Source organism: Henckelia pumila, chromosome 4, assembly GCF_033568475.1.
Source record: "Henckelia pumila isolate YLH828 chromosome 4, ASM3356847v2, whole genome shotgun sequence".
NCBI lineage: Eukaryota > Viridiplantae > Streptophyta > Magnoliopsida > Lamiales > Gesneriaceae > Henckelia > Henckelia pumila.
The window spans coordinates 142975924-143003858 of NC_133123.1; the positions used below are offsets into that span (position 1 = coordinate 142975924).

At 38.2% G+C, this 27935-nt stretch overlaps 1 protein-coding gene and 1 long non-coding RNA gene across 2 annotated transcripts; both read right to left on the bottom strand.

Annotated features, from left to right (window-relative positions):
• Positions 1-21334: 21334 nt before the first annotated feature.
• On the bottom strand, positions 21335-23880 carry LOC140866732 (uncharacterized). Its single transcript, XR_012144965.1, has 3 exons — positions 23737-23880; positions 21849-22275; positions 21335-21640 (listed from the first exon to the last, which is right to left on the bottom strand). It is a non-coding gene; the product is annotated as an uncharacterized lncRNA (long non-coding RNA).
• A 1811-nt stretch (positions 23881-25691) lies between these two features.
• LOC140866369 (WUSCHEL-related homeobox 4-like) lies at positions 25692-27561 on the bottom strand. The gene is made up of 3 exons (XM_073271345.1): positions 27165-27561; positions 26148-26450; positions 25692-26049 (listed from the first exon to the last, which is right to left on the bottom strand). The coding sequence occupies exons 1-3, from the start codon at positions 27417-27419 to the stop codon at positions 25840-25842; spliced, it is 768 nt and encodes a 255-aa protein (XP_073127446.1). The 5' UTR covers positions 27420-27561; the 3' UTR covers positions 25692-25839.
• Between the last annotated feature and the right edge of the window lie 374 nt (positions 27562-27935).

A 27935-nucleotide genomic window follows, 5' to 3' on the forward strand; every position in this document is an offset into this window, starting at 1 on the left:
ATTCAATGTGAAACGACCCTAACTCTATAATAAATAAATATGCGGAATTTTTTTTTTTTTTATATACTTACTAAATAAAAGATGCACATATATGCCCATACATATATGCACAAAATAAAAAGATAAATAAATAAATAATTTAAATAAAAACTTCATTTCTTTAAATAAAATAGATATCTGAGTCAAACATTTAATTAAAAATACTGCATAAATAAAATGATTAAAATTTGCATGCACTGACAATATTCAATAAAATATTCAAAACTCCCATCCACTGAAAAATAATATAAAATGTGTAACGTGCTGACATAATAAAAAACATGCATGTGACTCAGACATCTATCACGGTCACGGGGTCACTGCATGCCCGCTCATACATCTTCGCCTCCGGTGGGAACAATCTCATCCTCAACTAACTCACCTGCACCATACCAGTGTAGTGAGCCTAGAGGCCCAACATGCTAACATAACAAGGGTTTAAAATAATTTAAAACAATTAAATACTAATACATACATATACATGAATGAGCATGCTTGAAAATTTCATAACATAACATAACTTAACTTAGATAACATAATACATAAACATTGTTGAGCAATTATTTTCTAACATCGCATGGTTGTATCCGTAGTGTAACCTTAAATCATACATTAAATACTGATCAGCGTGGAAACCAACGTACGTGGCCGGTGACGAATCACCTCTTAAATTGGCAGTAAACTGCCCTTCAATCATATGGGGACGAATCCCCCTTAAATTGTCACACTACTTCAACTTCCAACATAAAATATTTTCTTGCTCAACCTTAAACATTAAATCATGCATAAAATATTATTTCATGAATGCATGTACTTAAATAAACATGTGTGTCCTTCATATATATTTAATTTAAATTTCTTACTAACATATAAATATTAAAATAACTTCAATGCATAAAAATAATTAAATATATAATCAGGACACATGCAATTTTCTCATGGATGGTCCTGGACTGCTGGCCCTAACACTCAAGCCCATTTACTTAAATCTGGCCCATTAACACTTAGACTGGCCCATGAACATACTTAAGCCCAATAGTGATTATTCTAAGCCCAAATAATTATTCTAAGCCCATTTAAAATTAATAAAGCCCATTAAAACATACTAAGCCCAATAACAACTTAAACTGGCCCAATGGGCCCAAAAGCCCAAAGACTGGCCCAATAATTTTCATGGGCCCTAAAGCCCATAAAAATTAGTGGACTAACTTAATTAAATTAATTAAGTCCAAATAACTAATTAAAAGTGGCCCAAACATTAATTAAATCTAATAGCCCAAAAGAAAACCCATTAACTTAATAATTCACATAAAATTAAAATACCCGAGCCCGGCCCACCTGACCCGACCCATGACCTAACTGACCCGACCCGGACCCATCCCTAGACCCGGTTCAGGCCAGAACCCACAAACCCGTTTCCCCCCCCCCCCTTTCTCTTCCCTTCGGCATGGCCGTGAGCAGCAGGCCCTAATGGCCAGCTGCCGGCCAGCTCCGGCCGCCCCTGGCCGGAGCGCTGCCGCCCAGACGTAGCCCACGTCTGGGCGGTCCTAGCCTAGCCCTCGAACCCCATCCATGCAGCCCAGCCTCTCACGAAACCGAGCCCTTCCCAAGAACCCTAACCTGCGCACTCTTCCCCCCCCAACTGCTGTCCTAGCTTCGGTTCAGACCCTCCATGGACCATATTACCGGAACCACTCAAACAAGGAGGACCTAAGGCATCCCTCGAACCTGCCCCAACAGTCCAGAATCTCACCATGCCATGAAAATGTGGTGATGCAATGGAAAACAAGCCAAAAGCATGAGTTGATCAAAAGAATTATTCCAAGATTTCGCATGAACCCAAAAGATATCAGAATTAAAAATGATAAATCTGTCATAAACTCACTGTAATTAGCTGATATGGTGAGAAAGGAAAAGAATAAACATGCCTTTCGTAATTTTTCTTGAATAACACACGATTGCGGGGGCACCGGGACGAAGAACGAGCGACCAACTTCTAAATTTCTTGAAGAACGCCTATGGGGTGGTGTTTCTGGGAGAAAAAGCATGAAGGTGTTGAAGAAGATGGGTGGGGGCGGCTGAATGATTGGGACGTGTGTGTGTGTGTGGGTAGATTAGGTTTTAAAAATTAATAACTTAGGATATAGGGTAATTAATATATTATTAAGGATATTAAATATATATATAAAATATAACTTAACACAAAACTCTAAAAGAAATATTTAAAATCTGAAACATTAATAAAAATCCCGAAATTAAAATTAAGGGAATTTTATAGATGCTAAAAAAAACAATATTTTGGCTTATTTTGAATAAAATGGACTCCTAAAATTATATAAAATTAAATACTAAAAATTTTGAGGAAATAAAACTCAAAATAATATTTTTGGGCTCTTAAAAAGCTCAGGAAATAAATTGGCTAGAAAGTTGTCATCTCGTCCGTCCACGGTCCCGTCTACGCGATAAAATAATTAAAATACTAAAAATCATAAAAATCACTAATTATGGGTTAAATGCTTAAAAATAAATTAAATCATGCACAAATAACTCAAATAATTATTTAACCCATAAATCATAAATTTAAATAATTAAATACCCTAATTATGCATGCGGATTTACGTATTTAAAAATACCGGGTGTTACAATTCTCCCCCCCTTAAATTGAATTTCGTCCTCGAAATTAAAGTACTTACCCGAACAACTCCGGGTAGCGAGTCCTCATGTCTGCCTCGGTCTCCCAAGTAGCTTCCTCCTCCGAGTGATTCAGCCACTGGACTCTGACCATCGGTATGACCCGCGTCCTAAGCCTCCGCTCCTCCCTTGCCAAGATCCGCACTGGCCTCTCCTCATACACTAGATCTGGTGGCAACTGTAAGGGCTCGAAATCCAACACATGCGACGGGTTGGAGACATATCTCCGAAGCATAGATACATGGAAAACGTTGTGCACTGCCGCTAGCCCTGGAGGTAGAGCTAAACGGTAGGCCAACGTGCCAACTCTCTCCAAGATCTCAAATGGCCCTATATACCTCGGATTAAGCTTGCCTCTCCGGCCAAAACGCACTACTCCCTTCATAGGTGACATCTTCAGGAATACGTGATCACCTACAGCGAACTCCAAATCTCATCGTCTGGCATCTGCATAACTCTTCTGCCGACTCTGAGCAGTCCTCATCCTATCTCGAATCTGAGTCACAATGTCAGCTGTCTGCTACACAATCTCAGGACCCAGCAAAATCCGCTCACCAACCTCATCCCAATGCACAAGAGATCTGCATCTCCTCCCATACAATGCTGCATAAGGAGCCATACCTATAGATGAGTGAAAACTGTTGTTATAGGTAAACTCCACTAATGGCAGTCTAGTCTCCCAAGAGCCCCGAAAATCAATGACACAAGCTTTCAGAAGATCCTCGAGAACCTGGATCACCCTCTCAGACTGACCATCTGTCTGGGGATGAAATGCTGTACTGAACAAAAGCCTCGTCCCCAAAGCTGTGTGCAGACTCTTCCAAAACGCAGATGTGAATCTCGGATCTCTGTCTGACACAATAGACACTGGTATGCCATGCAGTCTAACAATCTCTCTGATGTAAAGCTCTGCATACTGTGTCAAAGTATAAGTAATCCTCACCGGCAAGAAATGAGCTGACTTGGTGAGTCTATCCACAATCACCCAAATCGCTGTGCAACCTCTGACACTCCTCGGTAAGCCAACCACAAAATCCATCGTAATATTCTCCCATTTCCATTCCGGAATGGGAAGAGGTCTAAGAAGTCCTGCTGGACGCTGATACTCTGCCTTGACTTGCTGACAAGTCAAGCACTCTGACACCACTCTCCCGATGTCACTCTTCATCCCGGGCCACCAATACAATAGCTGCAAGTCTTTGTACATCTTCGTACTTCCGGGGTGAATGGAGTACGGAGATGTGTGAGCCTCTGATAAAATCTCAGCTCTCAACTGATCGACGTTCGGTACCCACATCCTCCCACGGTACTGAACGATACCATCCTCCACTGTATACAAGAGATTACCTCTAGCCTCATCTCTCTGTCTCCATCGCTGCAACTCCTCATCAGTGGACTGTCCCTCCCTAATCTGATCTCGCAGAACTGGCTGCACCGTCAACACTGACAAGCTCGGTGCATGGCCACTCGGATAACACTCCAAGCCAAAACTCTGAATCTCGCTCTGTAGTGGTAACTGTACGGTCAAACATGATACCACTGACGACTTCCGACTCAAAGCATCGGCCACTACATTAGATTTACCCGGATGGTAGCTAATGTCACAATCATAGTCTTTCACCAACTCCAACCATCTGCGCTGTTTCATGTTCAAATCCTTCTGTGTGAAGAAGTACTTGAGACTCTTGTGGTCTGTGAAATCTTGCACTTCTCGCCATACAGATAGTGCCTCCAGATTTTCAAAGCGAAGACCAATGCTGCCAACTCCAAGTCATGCGTCGGGTAGTTCTGCTCATGAATCTTCAGCTGCCTCGACGCATACGCAATAACCTTACCACACTGCATAAGCACTGCGCCTAAACCCAGTTTAGACGCGTCGGTGTACACCACTAACTCCTCGTGTGGTACTGTCATCGCTAACACTGGTGCAGTAGTGAGTGCTTCCTTCAGCTGATCGAAGCTCCTCTGACAGTCTGAACTCCAGATAAACTTCGCGTTCTTCTTGGTCAAGGAAGTCAAGGGTACTGCAATAGAGGAAAAACCCTTGATGAACTTCCTATAATATCCTGCCAAACCCAAGAAACTGCGAATCTCTGAAGCATTCTTCGGAATACCCCAATTCTGCACTGCCTCAACCTTAGACTGATCAACTGCAATCCCATCCCTCGAAATAATGTGGCCAAGAAATGCCACCTGCTCAAGCCAAAACTCGCACTTGCTGAACTTGGCATACAACCGATGCTCCCTCAAAGTCTGCAAGGCCGTCTGAAGATGCTGTCTATGCTCCTCGATGCTCCTAGAATAGATCAAGATATCATCAATGAAGACTATGATGAACTGATCTAGGTACGGCTGAAAGACTCGGTTCATGAGATCCATGAAAACCGCTGGAGCATTGGTCATCCCAAATGGCATTACTAAGAACTCGTAATGCCCATATCGTGTCCTGAAAGCAGTCTTGGACACATCTGCATCTCTGACCCGCAACTGATGATACCCAGATCGCAGATCGATCTTGGAGAACACTGAAGCTCCCTACAACTGGTCAAATAAATCCTCTATCCTCGGCAGTGGATACTTGTTCTTCACTGTTACCCTGTTGAGCTCTCGGTAATCGATGCACAGTCTCATACTGCCATCCTTCTTCTTCACAAATAACACCGGAGCCCCCCACGGAGAAAAGCTAGGACGAACAAAGCCTTTCTCTAACAACTCCTGAATCTGCTCCTTCAACTCTTTCATCTCGGTAGGAGCAAGTCTGTAAGGTGCCTTAGAGATAGGCACGGTGTCTGGCACTAAGTCGATGCTGAACTCCACCTCTCTGACTGGTGGAATTCCGGCAACATCCTCCGGAAAGACATCCGGAAAGTCACGAACCACCTCTATCTCTGATAATGATCTGCTAGATGGCTCTGAAGTCGTGACAATACTCGCTAGAAACCCCTGGCAACCCCGTCTCAACAACTTCCTCGCCTGAATATGAGATATCACCTGAGAAATATCACTGCTCTGAGATGCATGAAAAGTGAACGGGTCGCCTACTGTAGGTCTCACTGACACTGATCTCCGACGAAAATCAATCGAAGCTCCATTGACTGTCAACCAGTCCATGCCCAAAATCAAATCGAATCCACTCAAAGGCAAAACTACTACATCTGCTCGAATGGAGTGTCCCTGCAGCTCCAACTCCAGTCCTCGAATAACCTTCGAGGTAGAAATAATCTGCCCTGACGGCATAGTAACATCATACCCACTATCACTACTCTCAGGTGTGATGCCTACCCGCCTGATAAACTCCAGGGAGATAAACGAATGCGTAGCCCCTGAATCTAGCAACGCAAACGTGGAGTTGCCTCCAACTAGAATTCTCCCTGCACGCAGAAAATTCCCAACAGTTTCATACCACTACTAAATTTTCCCCAACGAGTCACTACAAATTCTTAATTCTAATCACAAGTAAAACATGCTTCCTATTCTAACATGCAGTTAAATAACCCAAATAACAAGAATTCCAAATTAAAGACTAAATTTTTAACCAAAGGAAAATTATTAAAATGCTAGGGATAAGATACACCGGTGATCAAGGAGGTGTCTGGATCTACCTCCTCAGCCTGCATCACAAACACCCTACCAGCGGTGTTCTTCTTCCTGGGGCAGTTAGCTATCTGATGCCCTGGCTCCCTAAAGTGGTAGCAAACTCCTGCTCCCAATAGACAAGGTCCCGAATGCATCTTCTGGCACTTCGGGCAGGTAGGATAAGCTATGGCATTAGGGGCCCCGCCCCTCTGCTGCTGCGGCCTCTGCTGCTGTGGCCTCTGCTGCTGATTCGGGCCCTTAGCCGGCCCTGTATACTGCTTCTTCGCAGGAGGCTGCGAAGATGGTCGCTGGTACCCAGCCTGAAACTGCCTCTTCCCCTGCTGCTCCCTCTGGATCTCTCTCCGACCCTCCTCGGAACGCAAGGCTCTACTGACTGCAGACTCATAAGTAAGGACGTCTGCCATACGAATATCATGCCTGATATCAGCCTTCAGGCCCTCCACAAACTGTCTCAACTTCTCTTGCGGACTATCAGCAATCAAGGGCACAAAGTGACAGCCCCTCTCGAACAGCCTCACATACTCAACCACGGCCTTGTCCCCCTGACGGAGACTCATAAACTCACGGATCATGCGACTGCGCACATCCTCAGTAAAGTACTTGGCATAGAAGATACGCCTAAACTCTGCCCAGGTCAGTGTAGGAAGGTCGACTCCTCTGGCTGCACCCTCCCACCAGAGCGCTGCATCACCCCTCAGCATGTACGTCGCACAGTTCACCCTGTCGGTGTCTGTGATCCCCATATAAGCAAAGATGGACTCCAGAGAGCGAATCCATCCCTCCGCCACCAAAGGATCGGTGGTACCAACAAACTCCTTGGGTCCCTTCTTCTGGAACCTCTCAACAACGTCCTCCTCGTGGGAAAACCTGGGACGAGTAGCCTGCTGCTCTAACAGAGCAGTAATCCCTGCCATCATATTTGCATTGGCCTGCTCCAATGCTGCAATAGGGTTCTGCGGAGGTGGAGGTGGAGGTGGAGGTCCTCCACGTCTGTTAACTGGTCTCGGAGGCATTCTGCACCACCACATATTTATTTACGTAAATCGCCATGCATAACTAAGTTGTTTCAAATTAATGCTAACTTAAATTCTAGAAATTAAATCATGCTATAAACACTTAAAACTTACAGACCGGTAGCGTGGATTTCTGAGCTCGCATAGCAGTAATGACCCCTCCAAGGACCGTGCTCTGATACCAACTGAAACGACCCTAACTCTATAATAAATAAATATGCGGAATTTTTTTTTTTTTTTGTTATATACTTACTAAATAAAAGATGCACATATATGCCCATACATATATGCACAAAATAAAAAGATAAATAAATAAATAATTTAAATAAAAACTTCATTTCTTTAAATAAAATAGATATCTGAGTCAAACATTTAATTAAAAATACTGCATAAATAAAATGATTAAAATTTGCATGCACTGACAATATTCAATAAAATATTCAAAACTCCCATCCACTGAAAAATAATATAAAATGTGTAACGTGCTGACATAATCAAAAACATGCATGTGACTCAGACATCTATCACGGTCACGGGGTCAATGCATGCCCGCTCATACATCCTCGCCTCCGGTGGGAACAATCTCATCCTCAACTAACTCACCTGCACCATACCAGTGTAGTGAGCCTAGAGGCCCAACATGCTAACATAACAAGGGTTTAAAATAATTTAAAACAATTAAATACTAATACATACATATACATGAATGAGCATGCTTGAAAATTTCATAACATAACATAACTTAACTTAGATAACATAATACATAAACATTGTTGAGCAATTATTTTCTAACATCGCATGGTTGTATCCGTAGTGTAACCTTAAATCATACATTAAATACTGATCAGCGTGGAAACCAACGTACGTGGCCGGTGACGAATCACCTCTTAAATTGGCAGTAAACTGCCCTTCAATCATATGGGGACGAATCCCCCTTAAATTGTCACACTACTTCAACTTCCAACATAAAATATTTTCTTGCTCAACCTTAAACATTAAATCATGCATAAAATATTATTTCATGAATGCATGTACTTAAATAAACATGTGTGTCCTTCATATATATTTAATTTAAATTTCTTACTAACATATAAATATTAAAATAACTTCAATGCATAAAAATAATTAAATATATAATCAGGACACATGCAATTTTCTCATGGATGGTCCTGGACTGCTGGCCCTAACACTCAAGCCCATTTACTTAAATCTGGCCCATTAACACTTAGACTGGCCCATGAACATACTTAAGCCCAATAGTGATTATTCTAAGCCCAAATAATTATTCTAAGCCCATTTAAAATTAATAAAGCCCATTAAAACATACTAAGCCCAATAACAACTTAAACTGGCTCAATGGGCCCAAAAGCCCAAAGACTGGCCCAATAATTTTCATGGGCCCTAAAGCCCATAAAAATTAGTGGACTAACTTAATTAAATTAATTAAGTCCAAATAACTAATTAAAAGTGGCCCAAACATTAATTAAATCTAATAGCCCAAAAGAAAACCCATTAACTTAATAATTCACATAAAATTAAAATACCCGAGCCCGGCCCACCTAACCCGGACCCGGACCACCTGACCCGACCCATGACCTAACTGACCCAACCCGGACCCATCCCTAGACCCGGTTCAGGCCAGAACCCACAAACCCGTTTCCCCCCCCCCCTTTCTCTTCCCTTCGGCATGGCCGTGAGCAGCAGGCCCTAATGGCCAGCTGCCGGCCAGCTCCGGCCGCCCCTGGCCGGAGCGCTGCCGCCCAGACGTAGCCCACGTCTGGGCGGTCCTAGCCTAGCCCTCTAACCCCATCCATGCAGCCCAGCCTCTCACGAAACCGAGCCCTTCCCAAGAACCCTAACCTGCGCACCCTTCCCCCCCCCCCCCCAACTGCTGTCCTAGCTTCGGTTCAGACCCTCCATGGCCCATATTACCGGAACCACTCAAACAAGGAGGACCTAAGGCATCCCTCGAACCTGCTCCAACAGTCCAGAATCTCACCATGCCATGAAAATGTGGTGATGCAATGGAAAACAAGCCAAAAGCATGAGTTGATCAAAAGAATTATTCCAAGATTTCGCATGAACCCAAAAGATATCAGAATTAAAAATGATAAATCTGTCATAAACTCACTGTAATTAGCTGATATGGTGAGAAAGGAAAAGAATAAACATGCCTTTCGTAATTTTTCTTGAATAACACGCGATTGCGGGGGCACCGGGACGAAGAACGAGCGACCAACTTCTAAATTTCTTGAAGAACGCCTATGGGGTGGTGTTTCTGGGAGAAAAAGCGTGAAGGTGTTGAAGAAGATGGGTGGGGGCGGCTGAATGATTGGGACGTGTGTGTGCGTGTGGGTAGATTAGGTTTTAAAAATTAATAACTTAGGATATAGGGTAATTAATATATTATTAAGGATATTAAATATATATATAAAATATAACTTAACACAAAACTCTAAAAGAAATATTTAAAATCTGAAACATTAATAAAAATCCCGAAATTAAAATTAAGGGAATTTTATAGATGCTAAAAAAAATAATATTTTGGCTTATTTTGAATAAAATGGACTCCTAAAATTATATAAAATTAAATACTAAAAATTTTGAGGAAATAAAACTCAAAATAATATTTTTGGGCTCTTAAAAAGCTCAGGAAATAAATTGGCTAGAAAGTTGTCATCTCGTTCGTCCACGGTCCCGTCTACGCGATAAAATAATTAAAATACTAAAAATCATAAAAATCACTAATTATGGGTTAAATGCTTAAAAATAAATTAAATCATGCACAAATAACTCAAATAATTATTTAACCCATAAATCATAAATTTAAATAATTAAATACCCTAATTATGCATGTGGATTTATGTATTTAAAAATACCGGGTGTTACACCTGCTCCCTAGTCCTGCCTTGAATGACCAGCTCCGTCCATCCTGTGACCTGCCCCATGGAATAGGGTGTCCAAGATAACAACTAGGACATGAGCGCTACGCCCAGTACATAGACATGAGTAAACATATGTATATAATGCATGCTACATGATGACTGGTAAAAGATCATCTGAAAAGTCATGCTCAGAACCGGCGCCATATGAGTGCTGCCACCGCACGGATCAACCTCTGGGTGCAACCACACTCGTCTAGTACACCAGAGTAGACAGACATAAATGCTCCCGCCGTCGCGGTACTCTCAGTGACAGACTATCGAGTATAGAGCTGAGCGGCCCTATAATCAGGTATAACAAGGAATAGGCTCAACGTGTATATGCACATGACATATGAGTATAGAAAATGGTAAATCATACATCATGCCATATAATAATGCCAAATAAATGCAACATATAAACATGTATACTCGCTGGCAATCTCAGTCAATGTGTACGTACCTCTAAGCTAGTTCAAGTATAATAGGATCCTAGGTTCCAAGCCTATATTCAAAAGTTCACCGTATCACTACACAAGTTCTATAAGCCTTAACTAAGCTAATAAGTACTCCCAAAACTTAAATATATTCCCGAACCATACCTTCGTCCGTAGTTAGCCATTTGGAGTCGCTAGTCCCGGATGACTATAACCACACCTTGGTTATTCCAGAACCTATATTATAACCGATAGGGCCCTCAAGTGTATATATCATACTATATAACTGAAGAAGGAAACTCGGGAATTCGTAATTGAAAATGAACTCTGAACGGCCCTATTTATAGCCAAATTTCTCGGCCAGGATCGGAACTTCCGATTTCGGAATCGGAGCTTCCGATCCAGCTCATTGCGTGCATGTCTGCCACGCCAGGATCGGAACTTCCGATCTACGATCGGAGCTTCCGATCTGCTCTATGATCGACACTTGTCAAAACTCGCGACTGAGTCATCGATCATTGCTGGCAGCTGGGGATCGGAACTTCCGTTCCAGGATCGGAGCTTCCGTTCCGATCGGAGCTCACTATCTAGGATCGGAGCTTACTATCTGGGATCGGAGCTTACTATCCGGCCCAAAATTAAAAAGCCCAAATTTTACTTCTGAAGTCCAATAACACTCCGAAATTGGTTAAATACCAACCCTTAATCATGTTTAACATATTATTATCTTAAAATGGTATCTGGGTTACTACATTCTCCCCACCTTTAGATATTTCGTCCGCGAAATAACATCTAAAGACAATAAAGATAACAATATGAAACATCAAACCATGGCTTATTACAACAACTGTAAGTACATCTTACATGGTAATCAAAAATACAAAGCAAACAACTCAGGATATTCTGCTCGCATACGACTCTCAGTTTCCCAAGTTGCTTCTTCAACGCCTCGGCGCTGCCACTGTACCATCACAAGTGGTATAGTCTTGTTCCGAAGAACTTTCTCCTTCCTGTCTAGGATACAGATTGGTCGTTCAACAAAAGACAGATCTGGATCTAGCTGAATATCAGTAGACTGAATCACATGAGATTCATCAGCTATGTACTGTCGAAGCAACGACACATGAAAAACATTGTGTATACTGGAAAGAGATGGCGGTAAAGCCAAACGATAAGCAACATCTCCGATCTTCTCCAGTATCTGGAAAGGCCCAATGTAACGAGGAGACAACTTGCCTTTCACACCGAATCTCATCACCTTCCTGAAAGGTGATACTCGCAGAAAAACATATTCACCAGGCTTAAACTGAAGTGGCCTGCGGCGAATATTCGCATAACTGGCTTGTCTATCTTGAGCAACTTTGATCCTATGCTTGATCAAATCTACCTTGTCTACAATCTGCTGCACCAATTCAGGACCCTCTACTTGCCGTTCCCCGACTTCATCCCAGAATAACGGAGTACGACACCGTCGACCATACAATGCCTCGAAAGGTGCCATATCAATACTACGATGATAACTGTTATTGTAGGCAAATTCAATCAAAGGTAACTGATCCTGCCAAGATAAACCAAAGTCCATGACAGAAGAACGTAGCATATCCTCCAGCGTACGAATAGTGCGCTCTGACTGCCCATCAGTCTCCGGATGATACGCAGTGCTCAAACTTAGAGTGGTACCCAACGCCTCCTGAAAACTACCCCAAAAACGTGAAGTAAATCGCGGATCTCTATCACTGACGATACTCACTGGAATCTCATGTAATCGCACGATCTCCTGGATATATAAGCGTGCCATGCGATCATAAGAATACTCCCGGTTATAAGGAATAAAGTGTGCTGATTTTTTCAAACGGTCAATGACAACCCAGATAGCATCACACTGACGTGAAGTCATAGGCAAGTGGGTAACAAAATCCATAGTCACGTGCTCCCACTTCCATTCGGGAATCTCAAGATTCTGCAGTAATCCACCTGGTCGTCGATGTTCAGCCTTGACATGTTGACAAACCAAAAATCTCGAAACAAATTGATACACACTTTGATTCATCCCCTTCCACCAGAATCTAGTTCGCAAGTCCTTATACATTTTCATACTTCCAGGATGAACTGATAATCGACTCCTGTGAGCTTGAGATAGAATATCATTCCTGAGCTCCGCAACATTAGGTACAACCACTCTATTGGATAGGCACAATAAACCATCTGCCTGAAAATGGAATCCAGATGTATTAACTCCATTGGCTAGACGTGCCAATCGCTGAGTCTTAACATCAGATATCTGAGCATCTCTGATCCGAGAATACAATGCTGGCTCAGATAGAATAGTATACAAACGAATCCCATTCCTCCCTTTCTTGTGCTTGAGCGTAAAACTCAATGAACAGCACTCTTGAATCATATGAGATATTTCATTAGTCTGAAGTGCAGACAGTCTCACCTGCCGACTTAAGGCATCAGCAGTAAGATTAGCAGAACCTGGATGATATTTGATTTCACAATCATAATCCTTCAGGAGATCCATCCAGCGTCTCTGTCGCATATTCAACTCTGCCTGAGTGAATAAATACTTCAAACTCTTGTGATCCGTAAATATCTCAAATTTTTCGCCATAAAGATAATGTCTCCAAATCTTGAGCGCAAATACAATGGCGGCTAACTCGAGATCATGCACTGGATAATTACTCTCATGCGACTTCAACTGTCGAGAAGCATAGGCAATAACATGTCCATGCTGTGTCAAAACACTTCCCAACCCCTGACCAGAGGCATCAGTATAAACTACATAACCTCCTGATCCAGAAGGTAAAGCTAGCACAGGTGCAGTAGTAAGACGTCTACGCAGCTCGTGAAACGACTCCTCACAATCCGAGGACCAAATTAAGGTAACATCTTTCCGAGTAAGCTGAGTCAAAGGCCTGGCCAACTGTGAAAAATTCTCGATGAACCGACGGTAATATCCCGCTAGACCCAAGAAACTACGAATCTCAGCAACCGTTGTCGGATGAGACCAGTTCAGCACTGCCTCTATCTTACTAGGATTAACAGATATCCCTTTACTCGAAATCACATGACCGAGAAATACTACCCGATCAAGCCAGAATTCACACTTGCTCAATTTCGCATATAGCTGCTTATCTCGTAACGTCTGTAGAACAATCCTCAAATGCTGTGCATGCTCATCCTTGTCATGAGAATAGACAAGAATATCATCTATGAAGACGATGACAAATCTATCCAGATAATCTCGAAATACTTGATTCATCAGATTCATAAAGACTGCCGGTGCATTCGTCAAACAGAATGACATCACCAAAAATTCATAATGCCCGTATCTGGTCTTGAAAGCAGTCGTAGATATATCTGAGTCTCGTACCCGCATCTGATGGTATCCAGATCTAAGATCTATCTTCGAATAAACAGAAGTACCCTATAGTTGATCGAACAGATCATCAATCCGCGGCAAAGGATACTTATTCTTGATGGTGACACGATTCAACTGCCTGTAATCAATACATAATCGCATCGATCCATCTTTCTTCTTGACAAACAAAACAGGTGCTCCCCACGGAGAAACACTCGGACGAATATATCCCTTATCAAGCAGATCTTGCAACTGCTGTTTCAATTCCCTCATCTCTGACGGTGCCAGAAAATAAGGTGCTCGGGATATAGGCGTAGTTCCTGGTACTAGATCAATACCAAATTCAACCTCTCGAACCGGAGGAAAACCAGGAATCTCATCAGGGAATACGTCAGGAAACTCGCTGACAACCGGTAAATGATCAATACTCGTACTACTCATGGACATATAAACTGCATAGATGAGGTAGCCCTCCCCACCTGACTCCAAGACATGACATGCCTTCAGAGCCGAAACAAGTGGCATCGGATGATGAACCATCCTACTGTTGAGGAACCATCCTCTGTCATTCCTCCTGCTCTGTCGGATGATGAAGAAATTTCAATAGCCCAATTCATGGCTAAGATGAAGAAAGCTAAAGGCAAGGTGCCTTCTTCCTCGGTTACAACTACTGTTGAGGAATCCAAGGATGAACCAGACGAGGAGATGCTCGCTGAATTTGCTGATAACCTTCCTCATCCATCTGATAGTTCCAGCAATGAGTCAAGTGAAAATTCAGATGCCGAGAAAGAGTTGGAAGAAGAGTCAAATTCTGATGACTCTGAAGAAGTAGAGGAAAGTGCTGAGGAAGGTGTTGCCGACACCCTGGACAACATTTTAGGAGAAGAATACCAGGTAAACTCGTCATATTCATCTGCTTTTTACTCCAAGGAGTTTGCTGACTGCTGGGATCAGTACTCTGATCGTGAGTTTCTTGAGGAGCGTAACATTGATGTGGAGAATTATGGAGCTCAAAATATGATAAAATTCCTTGAAGCAAGAAATCTGCTTGCCACTGTTACCACTGCTGGTACGTATAGCAGAAAAATCATTCGAGAGTTCTATTGTAATCTTACTGAAGCTGTGAAGGACCCACGGTATGTCAAGTATGGTACATTATATGTGAGAGGTCAATTGTTCCAGTTTAGTCCAGCTATCATCAATGCTTTTCTTCACACGTCGTCTGTTGATGATGCTCCTCTGCCTACCTTGAATGAAATGACTACTGTCATTACTGGAGGTCAAGTTACAGAGTTTCCAGCTCATCCCAAGAAGTTGCAGGCTGGCAAGCTTACTTCCCTATACTCTGTTCTTCACAAAACGTCTGTTAAGACTTGGACTCCATCTGGAAATTCTTCTGTTGTTACAAAGCATCAAGCTCCAGTCTTGTATGCGATTGGAACTGGCATGGCATTCAATTATGACAGACTTGTGTTTGACACAGTCATGGCATTTGCAGATTGTGCTCAACCTACCTTGAAGCTGCCTTATCCATCACTCATCTACTCTATGATGTTGTCTCAAGAAATTGAGAAGGATGATGATGAAGTTCTTATTGAGCCTGGAGAACTGCTAAAGATTGCACCAGCCCTGCTCAAAGGAAATAGGAAGATAGACCTTCCTTGGTCTAAGACTGCTGATTATACAGGTGTCATGGCAGGTGCTGCCAACACCTCATCTGCTACTGCTGTTTTTGTACCTCCTTCTGCTGCTCAAGTTGTCGATTCAACGTTCATTCAAGCTCAATTGGTGCATGCTGAGCAGAAGATTGCACAAGCAAAGGCTGATCTTGCTTATTACGAAGGGTTAAAGGCTCACTATGAGTCTCTTTTAAGAGGAGCTGGCCCTTCTGAACAAAAAGGGGGAGAAGAAAGTGATGAAGCGAACTCCGAGAGCAATCAATTCTAATTTTAATTTTTTGGTTTATTTTTTTTTTACTAGGTTATAAGTTTTGTTGGTTTTTATTGCTCTGTTTTGCTCTGCCTCTAATCAAAACTGTTTTGTTGTTTTTCACTGTTGTTTTGTATGGATCATTCTCCTTGCACTTATGTTTCCTGATTTAAGGTGTCATGGCTAGATGTTGCCAACATCTTAGGACAACACCTTTGCTTATACTGAGGGGGAGAATCTATTCAGGGGGAGTTTTGATTAAGGGGGAGTTTGGTTGTGTTTTGTCCAGAAAGGCAAAAAGGGGGAGATTGAAAGGAATATTTTATTCCTTAAAATCATCCTAGTTTGAAAAAAATTTTATTTAATATCTTTTGCCTTTCTTGAACATGAAGTTATTTATTTCTTTGATTAATTTGTTTTAAGTTTTAAAATAAAGTTATCAGAATATTATTATCATAATGATTTAAATTTCTTTTTGTGTAGATTTGTCTTGATCAAGATCTAGAGTTCTACGCTTACAAGGAAACATTCTAAAGGAGGATTATTGGTCTATTTATTGAAGATTTGCGTGCACAAGGAAGGGACTGAAAAAGATAGAGAGACCGATACATAAAGAGACTGAGAGAGTTTTTCAAAAAGCTGGAAGATACGTACGTTGAGTAAGATCTGCTGAAGCTTGTACCGGTCGTGATTGCTTGAAGCCGTGAAAAAAATTCAAAGATTGTTGATCGAAGAAGTGTGCTACTCATGTGTTTTGACTTCAAGAGTTTCTCTCTTTAATATGTTTTCCATTATTCTATTTCATATAGAATGTTTTTAGGAGAAACTTTATTGTTTATTTTCTCACTTGTTTTTGAGAAATTGATTTTACAATAGTCACTAGTTTTAGGGTTTGTAAAACTCTTTGATTTGTTTTTCTAGTGAAGTTTTGCCCTAAGGCGCTGCAAGAGTATTTTATACTCTTGCTTAATTCATTTGAGTCTATTTTTTTTGGTTGCTTGCTTATTGTATACACGCTTACATTATATTCCGCTGCAAATTACTCAAGGTGTTATTGTAGGTGTTGTCAACACTTTGTGACAACACCTCAAATTGTTTATGTGCAACCATTATTTTCTTACAGAATATAACGTTACTATAGGTAAATAAATTTAGAAAAAGGGGGATTAATTTCAATAGAGCATTTGAACGGCATGAGCTTGAACAATGAAGTGAAAGCTCTAAGCTAGCTCTTCGATCCCAGCAATGGGTGTAATCACTTGCTTTAATGAATGTAATGTGCCCCTACTTTTTCTTAAAAAAAAAAAAACTATGGTTGTAAGAGACCTCGTTATATTAGACCGACCTCAATGCAAGTATTCTCTAACAATCCAAAGAAATTTGATATATCGCCTTAGAGGTTTGGATTGAACAAATAGTTGGGTGTTAGCATGAAGGAAAGGATGTCTGTTGCTAATAAATTTTCTGCTAGCCTTGTGGAAATAGCGTTACTATAGCTAAATAAATTTATTTGATCAATCAATTCATGGACGCGAAACATTACAGAAGAGAGCAAAAATAAATGTTCATTTAGATTTATTTTTGACCGATTTCTAAAACTTTGACCATTGTTTTTTTTGTTTTTGTTTTCAAATCGACCATTGATTTTTAGGAAACGATCTATATATGGCCATTTGCGGCTTGCGCACACCGACTGTAGAGAAAAAGACGAGTCTCAATCCAAAAGAATATATATATTTTTATAGTAGAAAACAGACATTAAGAGGAAGCTCGATCGCAATTCATCATCAGTTACTATTTTACAAACAATGTAAAATTGTATATGGTACCAAAAAACTTATATTTATATACACTTCCATTTCATTTCGAAAATCGACGGGCATGGAAGAAAGTGCAAAAAGAAAAAGGAAAAATCTAACATTACATAAGAAAAATTCAAGTTTTATTATTTGATATGATGTTAAGCAAGGTAATGAAGCAATTGACATAAAATTGGTGTGAAAGGGTCCAACGTTGCTTTTAGACCAACCAGCCTTTTTTCCCTGATCTATGTATGAACCTAAATCTATAGCGGGTCTCTATATGGGGCTTATCAAAATTTATGGAAAAAAACCGACCAAACCGATCGAATCGAATTTCATCACAACGTCCCATTTGATTTGTTCATCAAGACATAATCGACAAAAGAACAGTTCAAATTGAACAACATGAAGGATATGATGGCAGTTTCAATGAGAAACCATGTCAACTTTACTGCAGTCTGCATAATTAGATTAATAATATATAGAGGGCCGTTTGGTAAGCTGGATTAGCCATAGATAGGAAATTAATCAGACGTTTGGTAGGATTTTAACGCATTATTCCACTGTTCAAGGACAAATTGATACATTATAGTCCATCGAAAAACCAAGGTATTAAGCACTGTGCTGTATATATTATGATGGATTGGTACCGTTTCAGACAAAAATACCCCTTACCCCATTAACAATTTTCACCCCTTGCCCCCGTTAACAAAACACAATTTCGAAGACTCATCACTTCATCCCTGCCGCCTCCAAGGTATTCAAGCTCTTCCTCTCTCAACTCTCGTTCTCAGATATTCTCTGTCGAAGCTTTTTTTTTTTTTTTATCTGTCGTCCGATTACAGAAGCATGTCGTGGTCGGGTCTCGTTTTGCATAAAATCTAATTTTTATGGGTTTGGCTATTGTGTCGAGTCTACAGATCGAGGGCCACACATCTGGAAATATGAAGATTGAGCATAAGTACGAATACAAAAATATTTATTCGCAAAACAATTGGTTGATTCCGAAATTTGCACTCCAAGTTCCCGGCCTTAAAAGTAGCCTCGATGTCGACGGAGTTTTTAGATCCATTTTTTTCAAGAGATGTGAGATATGAGAGTTTTCACACCGAAGCCGTTAAAGTATTTGTGGTGAACAGAACACGAAGTACAAGCTTTTGGTCTGGTATGATTGTGGATTTTGAAAGATAAATGGAGTAGAAGGGATCGGATGTGGCGTTTGGTTTTCTCACAATCTACACGTATTTGCAGGGTATTTTGGGAATCAATATGTTTTTCAACTTTTAATCCTAAATACAAAAAACCAACTAAACAAAAAAATGCATTTATTTTAATTTTTGAAAATTATTGCAAAAAATATATTTATCCCACATTTTATCTTAACAACAAGTAAACAAAACATATTTTTATTAGTTTTACAAACTTTATCCTTGCAAATCTGAAATAATTGTACCCAATTTTCAAAATGATGATAGTAATACATTAATGATACTATAAATAAAGAGTAAAGACTTATATATGCTATATATAGTAAATGAAAATATCAAAAGATTAAAAGTGGATGATATTAATATTCCTTTATCTATTTGTTATAGCATATAGCATTCATTTATTTCGTTGCAAGTGGTATAACTTTGAATTATGAGGTTGCTGGTTTGAATATTGATTATTGCTTGACCTAATTTTATTTTATTTTTATTTAGAGGACATTATAAGTTTATTTAATATTTTTATTATATTTACTTAATTTTAGGTCTTATTGTATTGATAATTTTTTTATGGATAGTGTTTTCTATCTTTCGATGTACAATGAATAACTCTTTAAACTAATTACACAATAGTTTATAAACTACTTTAGTGAGATAAATCGCAATAGACAGACCTTATGCAATAGGATGTGTCAAGATCATGTTCATCTAAAGAATCAAAGTCTTTACTATTGATTAAACATTCACTTACTATATCAACTAAGGCTCTCCTCGTCCCTCGAACACTAGCGAATAACTTTTTTAACTTTGTATTTTGACATTCTCTCCTTATCTTAAAAAAAAAAAAAAAAAAAAAAAAAAAAAAAGTATATAACCATCCAAATCCAGCCGCAACCATCCGAAATCGCAGATCTAATTTTTTTTATTAAAAAAATCACTATTTCCAAAAAAAAAAAAAGTCGCAATTAAAATATGTATTTCAAACCGAAACTCTTTCATAGGAATTCGATTAACCTCACATAGCAATTCGGTTCAGGTAAAAAAAGAAAAAAGAAAAAAAAAAGGTTCAAACGAGTCTTCTAAAAAGCTCGCTTAAGCGATGTTTAATCTCGCTTAAGCTTTAATACGCTTAAACTCGATTAAGCGACCACTTTTTAGAACGAAAAATTTCATTTATTTTTTAAAATAAAATCATTTTTATAAATATATATATTTATAGTTTAGAACTTAAATTATCTATTAAATCATATATATTAAAATTATAGTAAAAATTAGAAACGCTTTTTCACGCTTAACTTCGTTCTAAGCTTGCTTAAGCTTGAAAATCTTGAAATTTGAACTCAACGCTTCGACGCGCTTCACGCTTTTTAGAACTTTGGTTCAAACTGCATCACGATAACCCATAGGTCTCTGCGTTTACTTATTTTGTGTCGATCAATAGGGCCAACCAAACCACCACCACACTCCTATAATTTATTTATGTTTTTGAATTTTATATATGAAAAAAATATGTCTGCAAAATATCGTATCTCTCATTCGGATAAAAAATCACAAGCCATTTCCCGTTATTGTCAGTTGTTTTGCTCGTGTTCTTGCTCTTTCTTGTGTTGGTTCAGCTAGGTGCACCACGAGTTATCTATATATATATATATATATATATATATATATATATATATATATATATATATATTCTTCAGAATAATATTATAGATTAATAAAGCAAGTACCGTTAACGTTACCTATAAGTATTGAATCCAACCGAACCAGAATCTGATATAATTCAAAGATAAAATACAGCAAGTGTGAACATGTAGATTGGCTGGCAACTTGGGCTATCTTTATTAATTCGCTGCCAACCAATTTGAGAAAGTAAACTTCCCAAATGGGAAGCTTGAGAAAACCACATTGTCTTAAATACACTCAGGCGCAGGAAAATGAGACGACACATCACCAAAACTTCGACTATCTATTGCTGCAACTAGAAGCTAAGTATAAAGTACACCATTTTGGAGTAGCTCATGGTTAGGCAGCCAATTTAGCATGTAACATTCATGTATCTTCACTTTAAAGTTCAATATGTATGACAGAAGAAGATTAACATTCTGCTGCATAAGGTCATCAAAATCAAGAAAGTGGCACCAGAAACAAAAATCAACACCATTTGCATGAAATGCACTGGGACGAAACTGATCAGCTACCCTTATAGAATAAGGACGGTTAATTGTGTGCTCATGATTCATGAACGTGATTTCAATTCCTTCCAACTCAACTTTCATGACATGGAAAATCGGTGAAAAAAAGAAAAAAAAAATCATAATGCAAATCGCCATCAAGAAAATGCATTAACTCGGCTGTACCCAGCATGATAATAGTTCTGATGAATGATGAATCACTATATAAATCATATTACCCTCATTCAAAGGCTGTATTTCAAGATCAAAATAACTAGTTTGTCCATATGTTATTTTTCGGACTAAAAATGCATTGAACTATATTGTACGCCTTTAATTTAATCTGATTCATGGAGATATAACTGCAAAAAACTCAATTCTGGTTTCAGAGAGTAGAAACTCCATCAGCATTGATTCGAGTTTGAATTCTTTTAACTGTTCTATGCGCAGTGACACATGATATTTACCCTGCAAACCACGAAAACAGAAGAAATGTGTTATACATTATTGTTACACAATCATATGCATGATCTACTTAAAAAAAGGCCATAATCACTAAAACTGAAAACTTCAAGCAAACATTCATGGGATAAAGCAAGAATGCAAACATGTGATACAATGTTACTCAATCATACACATGATCTAATTAAGAACAGCTTCTTTCAACAATCTTTACCCAATCATTCCTGACCCAAAGCAGTCTCTTTCCTGAGAAAACTCAATGTTTAATGAAATGGATAGATTCATTGAGTGCAATTTTTAACTATAACCACTAAACAGGTGCATTGTACTTGGCTTCCCTTCTGCTGCATGGGCTGAAATTGCAATCTACAGGCCTAGCCAGCAAACCCTCTTGTAACTTGAGAGTATGATTTTGTGGCTTTGGACCACTGTTGACCCCAATACATTATATTAGAGTTCATTTGAAGCCCATCTAATGAAAAGAGAATGGCTCCAAAAAGAAAACTCGTGTGCGCACCCTAATACATTTCATGCCTTGCTCGACCTGATCAGTACCTTTTTGCCGCCAACAAAGCTTTCTATCCTTTGCACATTCCCACCGAGGCATTAATCTCACTGATAGTTTTGGTTGAATAGGTCCCCTGAGAAATATCAAACACTTATCAGCAGTAATGCCATCATCAGTATGCAGAGAAATAAAAGGCGGCACAGCGTATCAGGATACATGTCAAGTAGACAGGTCTCTGGACTTCTATACGTAATGCCCAAACAATCTACCTCAATTCGCAATATCATCACAAAACACTCTCACAAATAAATGAAAAAAGAAAAAGAAAATTGTGGTATAGTTCTTTGTCATGTTATCAAACAATGTAGAGATCAATGGAGTACCCGCTGCAGTTTACACCCCTTTAAAAATATTTACAGATATCATTGTAAAAGGTCTCACTCTTTTCACCCCTTTTATTAAAGAGACTTGCCCTTGAAAAGAAATAAACTAGTCACAAAGAAGCGAACATCCGTGATTAACATCTTTAATAGCATCTACCCATCTACTAAAACAAGGAAATTCACCATTCTGATACAGAATTTTTTTAAGAAGATGGGCATTCACAGTCATCATAGCAGTTTTCCCTCCAGAACTAGCAAGTAAAAGAACAAAAAAGGAAACATTGCCTAGAAGGAACAGAATAGCGCGTGAAGATGTAGTACTCCATAGCTATTTCAGATATTAAAATTGTTTACAATCGATTCCCTGTTTTCCTAACTCCATTCATAAAAGACTGTTGAAAATTAATTTATATAGCCGAATAAAGACTACAGAGTAAAAATTTGAAACCTCCAGAAAGCTTATTAAAAATCTCGGTGCAGGTAATTTATCGCGCTTCTATGACATTGTAAATCTGAAAATTTAGCTCCACTTCCTCACATTCAAATGACTGAGCATTGATGGAAAATATACAAAAATCACACACCAGACTGTAATTAGATAAACATAAAATTGTTAAAGAATACAAGCAGCTGCTTCACTAGATGAAAAAAATACTGAATATTTTATTTAAAATGAGATATATCCAATTATGAGTACAAGACGTTTGAGTAGCCGTGTTTCTGGTTAAAAAGTTGTTCATGTCTTGCTCAATATCATACGTGAAAGCTGCAGTTCTACACCTATGCTGGATGCAAAAGGGTGTCAAAATGAGATCCACAAGACAAATGTGTGCCAAAAGCAACAAAGTCAATATGGGAAACAAAAATTTAACAAGGAGAAGGAAGATAATAGAATTACAAGAGTCAGAAAGCAGGTAATATCGATAAATTAACAACCATGATTCAATTTTGCACGTTAAAGATGTATCTTTCCAAGCACCGAAAAAATTGCAATGAAGATGAGCTATCCCCATAACCTGCCCTTTAAATGCTACTCGCAATTTCTAAGAAAACGCAAAAACTGAAAAAAAAAAAAAAAAAGAAAAAAATGCAGGAATACACATAAAATTTAAATGGAATCATAAAGCTAGCTCCAAAAATATTAAAGCAAACATAAATTAATTTAATATCAGGCTCATTCTGAAGTAACGGAAACAACGAGATTTGCCTACCTTTGGGACGAGAAATTGATCCAAAGGAAATATAATCGGAACCAAAGAAAGGAAAAAATCTTGATTAAATCGACAGATGCCACAGAGCTCAACTGTCTTCAACTGATGGGCATAAAAAACCATGGGTATACCACTCCAGCTGCATTTGATGAACATCCATGGTTTTTTTTTTTTTTAATTAAATAATAAAATAAATACTATATCAAATATATAATATTTATTTTTTAAAAAAAATTTGTAATAAAATTGGCCAATTGGGTTTGGGAGCCCGGTTCTAGACGGACCGAAAAATCAAATCCGGCTCCCTAGTTTTATTATATATATATATATATATATTTTGAATTGATATATATTTTTATTTTTCATTATTTAAATATAAAAATAATAATATTGATTAAAAATTAATTAATGTTATGAAAAAATAATAATTTTAGTAATAATGTTAAAATATTCAAAATCAACAACAAGAATAATAAATTAAAATGTTACTAAATTAGAGTCTAGAGATGAACAAAATTTTAATTAAATCAAAATGACCGATAAAATAATTAATTCAAAAATTGGAATCATAATTATTGTGTTTTGTATCCAAATTACCCAAATTTTTGGGAAAAATTTTAAAAACTAAGATTTTTTTATTTAAAAATCTAATAAAAGTGAATATATAAAAGCTACGTTTGAAGCTTAATTAGTTTCAATCAAACCAAATAAACTAATTTGATCGTATTTTTTTAAAAATAAAATTGCATTTACATATGAATTTTACCAACGACCATATTTTTTTAATTCAATCAATTCAGTTAGTTATTTTCGTTTAATTGATGTAATTGATGTTTTGGCATCTCACCCCAATTTTTATATTATTATTATTATTATTATTATTATTATTATTATTATTATTATTATTATTATTATTATTATTATTATCAATTAGTATTGTAATAATATTATAATATTGGCCCTGTCTTACTATTTTTAGAATTTTTATATTCAATGTTTAATAGAAAATTTATGCTTTACTCTTTTTTTTTGGGTAAAAAAATGATTAACTCTGAATATCTCGAAATAATCAGTCGTTTCGGATTGAAAACCCCAAATTCATGCAACTGAACAACACTTTCGAAAAAAATATCAGCAAAAATATGGAGCATTCATCGATGCTTATGGTTTTCAACCCATATTTACAATGAAAATTAATATTTTTGGAATATGAGAAAAACTTAATTTTTTCATGCTTCTGATTGAATTGGAAATCCGTTTCAATAAATTAAATTGACGCGCTACACAATTTCAGAGTTTTGTTTTGCAATTAATATTGAGAGTGAATTTTCTGTATTAATGGACTTAAAGAGCAGGGGACCACAATTCAAATAACTCCTCCAATAATCATCAGTATGAAATGTATCGGGTCAGGTTTATCTTGATCATAAACATGTTAAATTTCGTTTTCGAAAAAAAAAAAAGGTTCAAATCAGACTGTAAATTTCAGATATTAATAATTAATTCAGTTAATATTTGTGATTTCAAATTCTAAAATTTGAGAGATATTAAGATCAAGTTCTTAATTATAAAACACGGTTAATTCAATGTTATCCTTGCTCAACAATAATTCCAACGGCTCAATTTTTTTACATTTTATTTGCAAATCATGTTTATTTTTTAGAATAATAATTTTCAGATCAAGTTAAAACTTAAATAAATGAAAATTAATCCTCGGTGAAACTGATGAAGATTGTCGTTAATGTAGGGTCTTGACTTGGATAAGTGTCATACAGTTGTCTCGTTGTTCACCTCCAAAAAGTTAATGGTTCCATTCTTTCTTGTAGTCAAAAGTTGAACTTCCAAAAGCTATCACTTTAATTATTTTCTGACATTTCACGTTTTAATTAGCCATACTAAAACATGAACGAGTGGCATAAAGAAAAGGAAAGAAAGGAAATAATAATTGAGATATATATAGACTAATCGGGACTTGAAATTATAAATCAATTGGGCAGGCGGATTACAAATTAATAATGAACCAAATGCAAGTCAAATGGGAACATTAAAATTATTAATTAATCAATTAAAACTCTCTAAAAAGTCCCTTCAAGATCTAGCTAATTAATTCCCTAGCTCGGGATGCAAAGGAAAGAGTTTGAGTGTCCTATCTTCCCCTTCATCTTTCTCTATACAATTGTTACTATCATAATTAGTACTACTGTTAATAATAATGTTGTTCTCTTCAAAAATATTATCAAATTTCCATGACATGCATTGTCTCTTGTTGAAGTTGGTCGTAACAACCTCAGTGATGACTGTCTCTTCCTCTCCCTGCAAGAAGTCATTTTCATTCAAATGAAAATACCCAAGATTCATATATTAATTAAATTAAAGTTAAAGTTGAAGTATATATATATATATATATATACCTTAGGGGCCGGGGGTGAGAATAGTATAGAAGTGGCGGTGGCGAATAGGGGAGGTGGTGTTGTTGGGATATTAGTGTGGGCAAGGCTATTGCGCTTTTGCTTTTGTCTCTCACGAGCCTTGTGGTTCTGGAACCAGTAAAACACGTTTTTGCCTTCGATTTTGCCGTATTTCCCGAGCTGAGCAGTGATTTGCTCGATCTGTTGGGCATTGGGTGTGCGCATCCCCCCTCTGTATAGCATTTCCAGTATTCCTATTTGTTCTTGAGTTGGATTCCACCTTGTTCCCCCCGGTTGGGCTTCTACCTATAACAATACAAGTAAAACAAAAATTATATATGATCATTAATATATTCCATAGTAGTTTTATCTAAAAGAACCCCGAAGGAGACCCCATCTCATATGAGTTAGAGGCTTATTGGCTCATGCGAGGGTTAAATCGAGAGATGTGCACGAGCGGCAGGGACCTGAGGAAGGGAGCAACATGACCAACCCTCAGTGCTTCACACGAGGATCGAACCCGCAATGCTGAAGAATTTCTTCCCACGTCACCTCAGGCCTTATCAACTCGCCTATGCCTCTATGGGCTTCCATATATAATAGTTTTATGGTTCATTACAAGTGTTGATTCCATATAAAATTTTTGGAATAATACCAAAGCTGTCTAGCTCCATAGTCAAAAATAGACACTAGCTACCCAATTGATCGTTCATATTGCTTTATACATATATATGAATTCATAACTTTTGAAATAATTTGATATACTACATGTCTAGCGTTATATATATAGCTTTGTCACACCGTCGTCAGACTGACGTGTCCGTGTTTCATGTTTCTAACGTAATGTTTTCAGTGTGGCCGACGTATTTACCTTGCTACATATGCATGCAGAAATATTGTATATATGATGAGTGGAGAAAATAAATTCCTTCGGACCATGCAGAATGTGACAATATATGATGATGGAGCTGGAGATCATATCATGTGCAGACTATATATATATTATATATATATCAGTACCTGAGCAGATTCTTTCTTCTGAGCATCCGAGGATCCAAGTTTCCTAGGACCACTTTCTGGTCTGATGAAACTCTTGAGATCGAAAGCGGTACAATTGGCGGTGGCGGTACTGGTTGCGGAGATGGCTTCGGAGACGGGGGCTGGCAACTTGGGGGCGAGCGGCCGCAGGCGTTTGCAGCCGAGAGTAAGGGATGGGGGTTCGTGCTCCCAAAATCCACGCGCCAGTTGATGAAGTTTCATGTCTTGAATTTCCATGAATGGATGTTTTCTTGAAAATATGTGGTGCTTATATAGAAAGATGATGTGAAGTGGGATGAAAAAAAAAATTAAAAGGCAAAAGATGGGGGGGTGGAAATTAGGGCAAGATTAAGCCGAGACCAAATGATGAGGTGAGGTTGACTTGAGATTTCCATTGTTAAGAAAGAGAAATGGAAAAGTTGATTGCTAGTGTAAAAAAGTAATAAATAGTGTGCTAACTTTTTAATAATAGGTTCTAATTAATATTCTATTTCTTCATTATTATTCATATATTCTTGTTAAAGTTCTGACAGTGTGAGTGGTTTATTACATATTATTATTTAATTATGTAAGTAGCTAGATTATTCAATATACATATTCTCAAACATGAATGCATGAAATAATCATCCATGTTAAACGTAACTAAAGCTAAATTAAGTTTGAAAAAAAATTCCTAGTTACCTTAAAAATTATAGTATAAATATAAAGAATAGTAGGTATGATAAATGTTATAGTAAAAGGGGCCGGGGAGCT